The sequence below is a fragment of the Aspergillus sydowii genome, assembly GCF_001890705.1.
Source record: "Aspergillus sydowii CBS 593.65 unplaced genomic scaffold ASPSYscaffold_13, whole genome shotgun sequence".
NCBI classification, from domain to species: domain Eukaryota; kingdom Fungi; phylum Ascomycota; class Eurotiomycetes; order Eurotiales; family Aspergillaceae; genus Aspergillus; species Aspergillus sydowii.
The window spans coordinates 157,515-169,746 of NW_024467871.1; the positions used below are offsets into that span (position 1 = coordinate 157,515).

General features: G+C 49.4%; 6 protein-coding genes across 6 annotated transcripts; 2 read left to right on the forward strand and 4 right to left on the reverse strand.

Moving 5' to 3' along the window:
- Positions 1–613: 613 nt before the first annotated feature.
- ASPSYDRAFT_61083 (uncharacterized protein) lies at positions 614–2,026 on the reverse strand (the record flags this gene model as incomplete). The annotated part of the gene is made up of 3 exons (XM_040849941.1): positions 614–826; positions 855–1,610; positions 1,697–2,026. The coding sequence occupies 3 exons, from the start codon at positions 2,024–2,026 to the stop codon at positions 614–616; spliced, it is 1,299 nt and encodes a 432-aa protein (XP_040698281.1).
- Positions 2,027–3,098: 1,072 nt separating this feature from the next.
- On the reverse strand, positions 3,099–4,337 carry ASPSYDRAFT_159702 (amidohydrolase family protein; the record flags this gene model as incomplete). Its single annotated transcript, XM_040842851.1, has 2 exons — positions 3,099–3,552; positions 3,613–4,337. The coding sequence occupies 2 exons, from the start codon at positions 4,335–4,337 to the stop codon at positions 3,099–3,101; spliced, it is 1,179 nt and encodes a 392-aa protein (XP_040698282.1).
- Positions 4,338–4,740: 403 nt separating this feature from the next.
- Positions 4,741–5,562, forward strand: ASPSYDRAFT_185220 (3-hydroxyanthranilate 3,4-dioxygenase; the record flags this gene model as incomplete). Its single annotated transcript, XM_040843555.1, has 4 exons — positions 4,741–4,909; positions 4,977–4,990; positions 5,061–5,166; positions 5,247–5,562. 4 exons carry the CDS (start codon positions 4,741–4,743, stop codon positions 5,507–5,509), a joined length of 552 nt encoding a protein of 183 aa, XP_040698283.1. The 3' UTR covers positions 5,510–5,562.
- A 448-nt stretch (positions 5,563–6,010) lies between these two features.
- On the reverse strand, positions 6,011–7,794 carry ASPSYDRAFT_160123 (arylsulfatase; the record flags this gene model as incomplete). The annotated part of the gene is made up of 3 exons (XM_040842884.1): positions 6,011–7,273; positions 7,329–7,546; positions 7,602–7,794. The coding sequence occupies 3 exons, from the start codon at positions 7,792–7,794 to the stop codon at positions 6,011–6,013; spliced, it is 1,674 nt and encodes a 557-aa protein (XP_040698284.1).
- Positions 7,795–8,395: 601 nt separating this feature from the next.
- On the forward strand, positions 8,396–10,506 carry ASPSYDRAFT_1161026 (uncharacterized protein; the record flags this gene model as incomplete). The annotated part of the gene is made up of 6 exons (XM_040840088.1): positions 8,396–8,752; positions 8,808–8,955; positions 9,023–9,130; positions 9,197–9,936; positions 10,007–10,433; positions 10,474–10,506. The coding sequence occupies exons 1-6, from the start codon at positions 8,628–8,630 to the stop codon at positions 10,504–10,506; spliced, it is 1,581 nt and encodes a 526-aa protein (XP_040698285.1). The 5' UTR covers positions 8,396–8,627.
- Positions 10,507–11,132: 626 nt separating this feature from the next.
- ASPSYDRAFT_93402 (quinone oxidoreductase family protein) lies at positions 11,133–12,137 on the reverse strand (the record flags this gene model as incomplete). The annotated part of the gene is made up of 1 exon (XM_040852832.1): positions 11,133–12,137. The coding sequence occupies one exon, from the start codon at positions 12,135–12,137 to the stop codon at positions 11,133–11,135; it is 1,005 nt and encodes a 334-aa protein (XP_040698286.1).
- Positions 12,138–12,232: the final 95 nt, after the last annotated feature.

Here is a 12,232-nt window from a genome sequence, read left to right on the forward strand (position 1 = left end):
ATGTCTCCTTTCTACTTAGGAAGAGTTTGGAGAGCCGCAACGATCTTGCCGTACAATGCTGATTGGTGATACAATGTTAAAAAAAAAAAAAAAAAAAGCACTTGTGGAGCGGAATTTGACTATTTTATCGACAGGAGATGCGGGATGTTCTAATCGTGGCAAACCAATCTAGAAATCAAGATGGTTTTAGATGCATTTTCTGACCGTACCCGAATTAGTCAAGGAGCAGAAAAGATGAATTGATACTTGGGGGCATACGTTCTCACTTGGATCTATAGTAGCCTGGATTCGAACAGTTCATGGCTAGCAAACGGACACAGGTCCTACTGCGCCGCAGATGATAGAACTCGTTACATCTGATGGTTTCCAATGAGGAGATAGACTTCGTTTATAATCTAGAAACTTAGTTAACAATTTTTTTGTCAGTCGTTGCTCTCAGACTTCAATTGACTTCCCCATAGAGATAAAGAAGGTCGAAAGTAAGATTGAATATGGAGTTAGACAATGCCATTATTCATGGAAGCTCAAGACTTGTTTTACAGAAGATGTAAACAATATCTAGGCAAATGACTTTGCTTACAGAAGAAGATGTACGCAATGGCTACGGTCCTTCCTATGCGCTGTCAAACCATGCTTTGCATCGCTCGATGCTCTCCTCCTGGATCCTCTGATACAACACCATTTCGTCTGCCACCTCTACGCCGAGAGCCTTCTCAAAGTCACGCTTGCTAGCCGGATTACTGGACTTCAAGTATGCCGTTGCGTTATCGCCGTTCTTGTTCAGGTTGCTCTGAAAGATACCGGCCGCGCTTATGGGGGAGGAAGTCTTCGTAGACGATGGGCTCGTAGCGAACCAGGTCGTCCTGGATCAGTTGTTTCAAGTTGAAAGACTTCGCTGCAGGTCGTGCATGACGTTTGCTTGGATTGACGTAGTAGCGAAACCATGCCAGTTCCAGGTCGCGCATCTCCTTCCACGAGTCCGGGAAACTCGCAAACACCTGAGAGAACGCTGCGCGATCGCCGGGCGTGATGGAATCTTTGATCGCTGCTGCCAGAAGCGAATCATACAACTGACGTCCTGTCACCGTTAGAGCCGCACCTCGCTGCTCTATCTCGCCGAAGCGTGCCTTGTGCCTGCCGGGCACACACTGCTTTGTATTTTCAGATTCATCAGCCTGCACAGGAAAGTTGATTGGTTCCTCGATGGCTTTAAAGCTAGTCTGCCGCAGAAGAATAGGACATTGCCGTTTCGGAGGGCCCTCGATATAGTCTTTGACGGGTATGTCCCAGTCTCGCATGCTTGATTGGACTGCGTCAATGTCCAGTACTCGTGGGGCTAGGTGGTTGATGTGCGGAGACTTGAATCCAACAATGTCGGCCAGGATCGGGCTTTCGGATGACATCTCCTGGTATTGGGCATGAGATACTGCGGCCGAGGTGTGCCACTGGAAGGCGCTCGTTGCTTCGCGGACAAACTCTTCGGCTTCAGCTTCGACAAGGCCACCGTTGGATTCATAGATGGCCAGCAGGGTAAACATCTTGTCGGAGAATATACGCCGACGGGAAAGAATCCTCGCAGTGCGTTGGCGAAGGTCATCCGACTCAATCAACTCTGGACGTAGCAAGGACACAAACAATCGGAAAGAATTTTAGAGAGCTGCGACGCTTCAGGTGCTCGGAAACAAGTCGCGTGCACAGGGACACCGGCCGATGCAAGGTCATAATATCCAGTAGGAAGCATATTCATGACGTGTAAGACGCGCCGGACCTGGCTCAGCTCGTCTGGCCTGCCGACACGTATAGCTCCGTGACGCTCCAAGTGGATTCTGTCGAGATTGTCGGTAGCGGCGAGCTTTTCGCGGAGCGCAGAGTCGTTCTCAAGTACTCCCTTATTTATCTGTCCAACTAGACTAAGCAGTTTGCCATACAGAGGGACCTCCTTGGAGTACATGGCTGACATGGCAACCGCGAAGGCTTGCCTGATGTCTGCTGACGGGACATGTTTGCGCTCAGTGCCGTTTTGCATCTTGATGATGCCCGATCTGGAGATAATATTTAGTATGTACCTGTTGGAGAAGGTCAAGGTTTGGCGATTACCGAAAGTCAATACTGGTGAGTATATAATGGTGGCAATTAGCACTGCCAGTGAACCTGGGAAGGGCAACAACCTCGAAACCTCGCGGAGCCAAGGCGCATGGTAACCGAGTCGGGGCGTAACCGGCCCCATTGCCGGGGGATGGGCATTCTGAAGCAATCTGCAGCCATCCGGGTACATCCGGGTCCATCTCCTGCCGTGAATTGGTGGTCGTGAGACCCAGACGGAGAAGCTGTGAAGTCTCGGTCGTGCATAGCCATGTCGATGTAGAAATGAGCCTTTTGATTTGGAGGTCACATCAATCTAGTCATTAAATGTTTATGGGGTCTTTTATGTTGCCGTGGCACTATGTAGCAACTCTGTCACCAAAAAAAAAAAAAAAAGGCTTGTCCTTGTGCCCGATCATCTCGGTCTGCGAGGTAGGCAACGCATTTCATCTCCACCAGAATTGCTTCCCGCGGCGCCATCTATCAGAAAAAATGATGCAAGACAGTAGATAGGAGGCGCGGGCGTCACGTCTTTTCATCTAACGTGCATCTACATAGGAGTGTAATTCACCACTACTGTTAGTTAATATATGCATCCGACGCTGCTGGCATGTTTTCCACTATGGCGTACGAATTCATTCCCTTTTGCTCGGTGTTAAGCTGTCATAGCGTGGTAAGAGCCTACTTGAATGCGATTTGTATGGTGTAGTTTAAATGTAAGAGATGTATGGTGATTCGAATTGATGCGACGATATGGCAGTCCCAAGTATGTGGAATGATGGCACGGATGAAGCTCCGATTGGCTTCACGGAGCTGCCGGGCCCACGTAGCCCTAAGTTTGAACCAGTCAGACTGTCTATGGGATACTCTGGTTGCCAACTGAATCGTCGTTGAATAAGGCCAACTACTAGTGTTCTTCAAGGCGTGAAGAGATACTTTTCTAGTATTCGATGGTCAATATTCACCGCTCCAAGTCGGACCCTGTCGGACGCAGCACTTGTATGACTTCATGCATTTCAGGCAGGTATCTTATCTATGCCCAAAAACTCTAATACATTCTGCGCCATAATGCGCTCCTTGCTCTTCGCGCACAAAAGTTTCTGGATCTGCGGATCTGTGGACAGTAGTTCCCCAGGCTGCGGCATCTCTCCCAGGGGAAACGGATAGTCGCTGCCCAGAACAATTCTTCCGACGCCAATCTTCTTGCAGATATACTCTACGAGGTCGGCGTCATGCATCAGGCTGTCCAGCCAGATGTTGGCCTGGTGCTGCTTGAAGAACTCTGCTGGCGAGATGCCCCTCGCGCTATGTGCCACAAGATCCGGCCGACAGTTGTAGCCGTGTTGAATGCGGCCCAGCAAAGGTAGATAGCTTCCACCAGCATGCGCAAAGCAGAACCGGAGCTTTGGGTGGGAGACTAGCACGCCGGATGAGAGGATTGCGTGCATGGCAAGAGCAGTCTCACTCGGCCTACAAAAGAACGCACGATTAGCTGTCAGTCCATGGACGAACAGATAGATAAGCACATACATTCCTACCAGCCATGCAGACCAATACGGTTGCCACCGGCTCTTATTCTCCCTTTCCCATTCGTAGCCCAACGGGTGCACAAAGATAGGACAGTCCAGCTCCTCGCATGCCGTCCAGAAAGGTTCGAACTCTGCACTGTCCAGGTTGCGCCCGTTAATCTCGGCTCCGATCTCCACGCCCTTCAAACCCAGTTCCTTTTTTGCACGGCGCAGTTCCACGATCGAGGCCGCGACATCTTGCAACGGAACTGTCGCCAGGCCGATGAACCGCGTGGGATATTCGCGACATACTGAAGCAATGTGATCATTGAGATATCGGGCCATAGAGGCGGCCTGTTTCGCCGGCTTGTCATAGGAAAACAGAATTGGGACGGTGCTCAGCACCTGCACATCGATCCCGGTCTCGTCCATGTCTTTTAGTCGCGCCTCGGGATCGTAACAGTTGGCTTCTACTGTTCTGAAAAACCGGTCGCCGACGTACATGTCGACTTTCTTCGGCGCTTTTGGGCCACTGATGCCGTTTGCCTGAGGGTCTTGTTCGTTGTGTGGTCTCAAAGTGATCCATTCTTGACTCGCATTTCTGGGAACAGCGTCATCCAAGTGCGCGAAGCTCGGCAGCTCAGAAGGCATGATGTGGGTGTGGACGTCGATGCGCATAGACGCAGCCTTTATGTCATTGGAGTCATGGCCCGAGGGACCGCAAAGACAGCCACAAGAGATCGTCATTTGGTGATGATGGGTTGGTGAGTCTGGGTGTAGACTAGTTGAATCTGGCAAATGGGGTTCATGGCTCTCTCGCGGCCGCCCTGTTTTCTTAAATCAACTTTAGGCTGCACAGAGGCCTGTTCTACGCCGTACGGATCAATCCGACGCAGGTGTAGATGGCTGCTGCTGTGGCGGCGAGTAGCGTCGGATATGCATCCGGCGACCAGGTCAGTTTTTCAGAACAGGCATTTTCAGAGTTGCTTTCACAATCCAGGTTGTATTTAAGAGAATGCCCCGCATTGTCAATATTTGACCCGCTTCGCCTTCCAGTAGTACCGTCATCCTTCCCACCGTAGCAGCATCACATCGCAGCCTCCCAACACCAACCCGCGCACGCCGCACTTTCAATACACGGCGAAACATCATGACTGCAACCAACGGCTTTCTCATCCCCGGGCCCCTGCAGCTGGCCTCTTGGTTAGAGAAAAATGCCGCCAGTCTCCAGCCGCCCGTGAATAACAAATGCTTGTATTCCGGCGACGACTTTGTACTGATGGCAGTCGGCGGCCCAAACACGAGAAAAGACTATCATAGTAAGTCATCTGGTGCGTTTGCTTTATGTCGGAACAAAGATAGATAACTAGTTTGAATGCTTTACAGTCAACCAAACAGAGGTGCGTTGTGGACATTCGGCGACTAGAAAGCAAATGACGTGGATCAGATACTAAACACTATGCCTTACAGGAATGGTTTTACCAGATCAAAGGCGACATGCTTCTCAAGATAGTGGAAAACGGTCATCAATTCCGGGATATCGTGATAAAGGAGGGCGAGATGTTCCTCTTGCCAGGTATGTCGCTAACCGACTATTTCTCCGGATTATACAACCATTCTCTTCTTTCATGATATGGAATATCTGACAAAGCACAGGCAACGTTCCACACTCCCCCCGCCGCCAGGGGAATACAATCGGCCTGGTTATGGAAAGGAACCGTCCTGCAGGAAGCATCGATCGTCTACGGTGGTACTGCGAGAACGAAAGGGAACATGGTGAAATACCCACCGTTATCCGTGAAGAGCAATTCTACTGTGAGAATATGGAAACGCAGCTCAAAGACGTCATTGAGGATTGGATGGGGAACGAGAGAAGTCGTGAATGCAAGTCATGCGGCAGTATTGCCGCAGCACAATAAAGCTAGTTAGTTAATAGCATAGGAGGCTGCAAAGATTGAATTAAGTTAAGGTGCTTGCGCGATACTTATCACGTAGTGGCAAGAATAATAGATGAACAATCCCCTACCCACAGATGTACCAGCTCAGATATACCAATTCAGATAAATATAATCTGAGAAACATGCGTGGCCGAATCTTGCGCCATTAACTGGCCTTACTCGTTCTCCGGTAGGTCAAAGTGGCTCCACGAAAGGACTACAAGGTCATCGGCGGCAATCTCAGCAGACAACAAGCCTGGTTCAGAACTTAGAATGGGGGTTGAAGGTTGAATTTGGCGGTGGAAGACAAGTCGTTTCCCTGTGCTGCTGCACTCCGACTGGTCTGGACTGTTGTAGTTCAGAGGTATTGTTGATTGTCATATTCGGAGGGAAACATGAGTCTATATACACAACGAGCAGGGCAATGTTGATTCCTCAAGAATATCAACAATGGAGTGTGACGTTATATACTAATTACTATCCCTATACAGAATGGCCGTCCTGATCCACCTCATAGAATGGCTGTGCAGATCCCGCAATCAATCCAACTTCATGCACATATTTCTCCCACTCCTCCATCAGGTCTGCTAGGATCTCTGGTTTTTGATCCGCAAAGTCGACTCGTTCACCGGGATCACTCTTCAGATCATACAGTTGCCATTTCTCGGGCCCATATGGCTTGGGTATATACACCGCTTTGAATCTTCCCTTCCGGATAGCTTGTCTCCCAAAGAGCTCCCATCCCATGGCCATATCGTCAGGATGAATGCTGCCTGTCTGTCCTGCGAGATGAGGAATCCAAGATTTGCCACGGATTGGCGCGACTGTGCGGCCGCAGTAAGTTGTTCCTGGATGTTGCACCCCGGCCAGTTCAAGCACGGTCGGGGCGATATCCATGACGGTCGCAAATGCGTGGTCGATGTTCGGCATGTATCTCGTCAACGGTGGATAATTCAAAACAAGAGGGACGCGAACCCCGCCCTCTGTTGTAAACGACTTATACAAACGCCCTGGTGCAGTCGCAGCAGAGGCCCAGTGTGGACCGTACCAGACAAAGGAATTCTTCTTACCCAAGTTATCCAACGAGTTGTCATAATAGTTCGCAATATGCTCATGGACATCTCCCTTAATTATGGGAATGGCTTCTAGCAAGAGACCTTCTGCGCCATTGTCTGACATGAATAATACGAACGTGTTGTCTAATTCACCTTCGTTGCGGAGGTATTGCAAGACACGTCCAATTTGCTGATCCATGTTTTGAACCATACCTGCAAAGCATTCCATTGTCCGAGAAGAGAATCGTCGTTTTGTCGAGTCAAGTGATTCCCAGTCTTTAGAAAGATCATGGCCTCCGATTGCCACAACGTCATGCGGGATCGCATGTTCAGGGATCAGACCAAGGTTCTTGAGACTGCTGAGGCGAGTTTGGCGGAGTACCTCAGGTCCCTCATCATAAACACCACGGTAGTCCTGGATATCGCTTTCTGGTGCTTGCAGTGGCCAATGAGGTGCGGAAAAGGCGAGATATGCAAAGAATGGTTTCTCCTTTTGCTTTGAATCTCGTTCATCAAGGTACTGTATAAGCTTGGTTGCAAACGCTTCAGAGGAATAGAAGTCCTCTCCCAGTTCGTGGGGCTCAATCTGCGCATCGTCTTCCACATAGAAGGCATTTATTTCTCCCAGGATACCTGGAGCTCTTTTGTCCGCTTGTAATTGGGGTTCCCAGGCAAAATGATTTGCAGCTCCCTGGAAATTGTTAGTATTATACCTATGAGAAATATTATACATGGGTGAGACACACTGGGAGTAGTGAAAAAGATCGATCGAAGCCTCTCCGGCTTGGCCATCGATCAGGGGTCAGACCAAGATGCCATTTTCCTGACATCATGGTATGATAACCGGCAGATTGAAGCAACTCTGGCACAGGCACTACTCGGTCATTCAGGTAACCTTCATACCCAGGTTTTCCTTTCTGGTTCTCAGACCACATTTCAGCCATTGTCCCAATACCGGCGATATCTGCACGAGAGATACTCAGTTGCTCGAAATCTGAGTGTAGATCCGGACGACTTACGGTTATCCGTTCCACTTAGGAGCATGGCTCGAGTAGGCGAGCATGCTGCCGCAGCATGAAAGTCAGTGAATCGAATACCTCCGTTCACCAGACTATCGATATTAGGAGTCTTGATTTCCCCGCCAAAGCACCCAGTATCGGAAAAGCCAAGATCATCAGCAACAATAATGAGGAAGTTAGGTTGTTCTGCCATGGCTTTCATCAGAGACCGCGACGTCTGAATTGTCATTCGAATTACGAGGAGACCCCATGTATTTCACATATTTCACACATTTCCGAACCAGAGTAGCATGGCTCCTATCTCTTGGAAAGTTTCCCGAGCGTTCGCAAATTCCCTCCTCCGTCTAGTGGAAAGCTTAAATTCCCACACTTAGGTAATTAGAAAGTGGGCATTCGACTAGAAGAATTCACGTCGTAACGTTTTCAGACTGTGAGTAGATATTTTGCCGTTGGGTTCTGCGATTCTGGGGAAGTAAATTGAGTTCGCGATGTGGGCCAGAATTTAATTCGCGCTCACGGAGCGGCCTCCGATTGGGTCCCGTCTCCGCGTGCTCTTCAGGGACCGGCTTCCGATTGGATCGATATCCGTCAGGGAGTGATTTTTGCTACGCGAACTCAAAATTATATACTCGTAACCGAGAGGCGAGATTGGGCAATGCCCCATCTTCTTCTTTGAGCTGATCCTGTGGTTATCAAACCTAACTGGTATCCCACTAGTTATTACACAAGTTATTATGGGAATTGAGGTTTGTTCCGATGTACCAGCACTCAAGTACTTTTACTGGTGACCGTATTTGAAACTTACAACTAGGTCGGCTCGACCGACAACCATTTGGATCCGGGGTAGATTATGTGGGGTATCCATCTATGGCTATTGCTTAATATCCAGTTTATTTTACCGGCCTCTTGCTTCGTAGATTTCAAGTCTATGTTCTACTCCCCTTCTACATTGCTCATTGCACTTCCCCGTGTCTCCACCTGAGAAAACTTGCAAGTTCAACGATTTCGGCTTCTGGATATACTACTATGACAGGCCACAATGGAAGTGAGTCCATCGATCTGGACGTACTTGGTTCCCCGTCGACGACGGAGAATCAACTAAAGCCGAGCGTCCAAGATGTGCGTGAAGAGGGCCAGTCAGTTAAGAGAGGGTATTTGACGCACACCACCAGTCGCTCGTTTTTGGTTCTCTGACTCTGGCGATAGACTCAAAACCCGGCACTTTACACTCATGGCCCTTGGGAGTGCGGTTGGCACGGGGCTCTTCCTGGCTATCGGCGAGGCACTCAGTCGTGGAGGGCCATTGTCTGTGTTTCTGTCCTATTCGACCACTTCGCTGGCGGTTTATGCAACGGTAAGTCAGTCACAAAGGGTACTATCGAGAAACACGGGACAGCTAACTTCTAATAATCGCCTTTCAGATGCAGTGTTTAGGAGAGATGGGTACTTGGATGCCCGTTCCGGGGGCCGTTCCAACCTATTGTTCTCGGTTTGTGGACGATGCTCTAGGATTCGCAGTAGGTTGGAATGTCAGCAGTACCAATCAACCCCGGTCATCAATGATTGAAGCGCTTATCTAGCTAACAAGCTGACAGGTTTGGTACGCTAACGCGATGGTCGTCTGCGCTGAGGCGTCTGCCGCGGCTCTGGTGATTGAATACTGGACCACTTCGGTGAACCCGGCCGTCTGGATAACAATTATCATTATAGTTGTGGTCCTGCTGAACATCATTGTCGTATCCATATTCGGCGAAGCAGAGTTCATATTCAGTATCATTAAACTAGCAACGATGGTAGGGTTGCTCATCCTGTCACTGGTCATCGATCTTGGTGGCGCTCCTGCCCAGGACCGACTAGGGTTCCACTACTGGATGGACCCCGGCGCAATGAGAGAGTATATAGGAACTGGCCCTACCGGGAGATTCGCAGGTTGGTTTTCAACTGTGGTCGCCGCTGCGTTTGCGTTTGGCGGCTCCGAGGGTATCATCGCGGCTGCTGGTGAGGCCCAGAACCCACGGAAGAACATACCAATGGCAATACGCATCATCTTCTTCAGAATCCTGCTCTTCTATGTGCTGGGGTCCTTCGCAATCGGACTAATCGTTCCCTACGATGACCCCAGGTTGTTACACGGCGGCGCTGGAGCGGCTGCTTCGCCGTGGGTTATCGCCATTGTCAACGCCGGAATACCAGTGTTGCCGTCCATTCTGAATGCAGTTATTCTGGTCTCAGCGGTCTCAGTTGCTAATAACATGCTTTTTAAAGCCTCTCGCTATCTGTATTCTCTTGCACAACGTGGCCAGGCACCGCGGTTTCTCCTACGCTGTTCATCAAGGTAGGATATCCGAATTTACCTTGACACTTCCCGAAAAGTCTCGAGTGACTGACTCTTCTCTTTCTAATAGGGGAATCCCATACTTCGCTGTTAGCATAACATCGTCCGTGTCTCTGCTCACCTACATGAGCGTCTCCAACGGCGCAGACAAGGTCTTCCTGTGGTTCATGAACATCACAACATTCAGCAGTTTCTTGACGTGGATGACTATCGCCCTGTCATATATTCGTTTCCGCGCAGCCATTAATGCCCAGGGCGTTGGAGTCGACTCACTCCCATTCCGGACCCCTTTCCAACCCTACGCCGCATACTTCAGCCTTGTGTATTTCGGCTTTGTTGCCCTGGGAAATGGATTCGCTGTCTTCACGGATGGGAACTGGTCAACTTCGGATTTCATCGCAGCGTACATTGGTTTGCCGATCTACATCTGTCTCTTCGTCTTTTGGAAAGTCTTCAAGAAAACCAGGTTTGTCCGGGCTCGCTCCGCCGACATTTCGGTGCCTGAAGGAGCGGTTATTCATGAGGGAATGGACTTAGAGAACGCCGAAGTCAGCCAGTCACAGGCCGTAAAGGAGACTTAATGTACCGTTATTATACTTCCAAGCTATCTCTCAGCATCGTGCTTTGTACCAAAGACTTGATTTGTAATATTGCGGAATAGCAGTCTTCAAGGGCGTATGAAGTGCTAAGCCATGAACTATATTAACAGTCTGCCATCCCTACGAGTGTCTATAGACATTCCCGCAGTAAGTATGTGTTGTTTTATATTTGCTATTACTATGGTATAGTAGGAACTGGGCCCAAATCCAAACATTTTCAGATTATCGTATGTGCTGGTGCAGAGCGGGCCTTAGCGAAGACCCTCGGTTGCTGGTTTATTTGGCGCAATGATGTTCTTAACGTATCCAAATACTACAAAGCTTACCAAAAATGGGTACCTACATGCCGGTGCCCAGGGGCCATTCCACAGTACTGCGTGCGTTTAATGGACGAACTTTTGAGGTTTTCTCTGGGCTGGAATGCGAGCATGGACGACATCAATCTAAAACTAATTTTCCTTGGATCATGTCCTATATTTTACGTAGACAAGAGAAGCTTGCATGCCGAGTGGGTGCGAATGTAAATAATTGTGGTTTATGCTTTCGAGACACATCCTAAATAGCAGTATATTGTACAGAACGCTCCTTTTTTTTTTATTATTCAGTTTTTATTCTGATGAGCAGCTTTCCGGTTGTCTTCTGGGTCGTAAGATCATCCTGGGCCTGTGCCACCTCTTCCAAGGGATATTCACCACCAAACTCCGGCCGCACGACTCCAGATCCAACCAAGTCCAGTAGCTGTTGTGATCGAAGGACAAACTCATCCCTTTCAGTAATGTAGTTCGCCAAAGTTGGTCGCACAAGCTTGACATTTTTCTTGCTCAAATCCAGGACTCGGAAGCTCGATACGGCGCCACTGCTGTTGCCATACGAGACCAGAGTCCCCTTTCTCCTCGTACAGGCTAGGTCTTGGGCAAAGGTGGCCTCTCCAACCCCACTGAGGACCGCATGACAGCCCTTATTGCCCGTTAGACTCATGACTTCTTTCTGCACATCATTTTCCTTGTATAGAATAATATGATCGCATCCGTGTTTCTTTGCAATCTCTGCCTTTTTCGGCGTCGACACAGTGCCGATCACAGTTGCCCCGAGGTGCTTGCACATCTGCACGAGCATACCGCCTGTGCCTCCGGCTGCCGCTTGGATAAGAATCGTCTGCCCCTGCTCGACCTTGTGACCATCTTGAACGATCGTCCATGCCGTCAGCCCCTGGAGCATGATCGCAGCACCTTGCTTCATTGATATCAATGGAGGCAAGACCATGACGCTCTCTGGTGCCGCAGAGACATATTCTGCTGCAGTGCCTTGGGTGAAGACTGCCACTCGGTCCCCGACCTGGATACCGTATGACGGAGGTACATTGCACCCAATCTTGACAATGATACCGGCACCTTCACGGCCGACCTGCAGAGGTAGCTTTACCGGATAGAGGCCACTGCGCTGGTATGTATCGACAAAGTTTACCCCGGCATAATAGACCTTTACCAGGACTTCCGTCTCGTTCATGGTTGGGAGAGGATGTTCTGTGTCTATGCGAAGCACCGAGGAGTCTCCATGCTTGTCGAAGACTGCCGCTTTCATGGATTGTGGAAGTGTGTCCATTGTAGTAAGTTGGCGCGCAATATTTGATGTTTTATCGAGATATGCAGGTTCCATTTCTGGACAAGAATTGAAGTCAGAAAGACGTAAAATAGCTA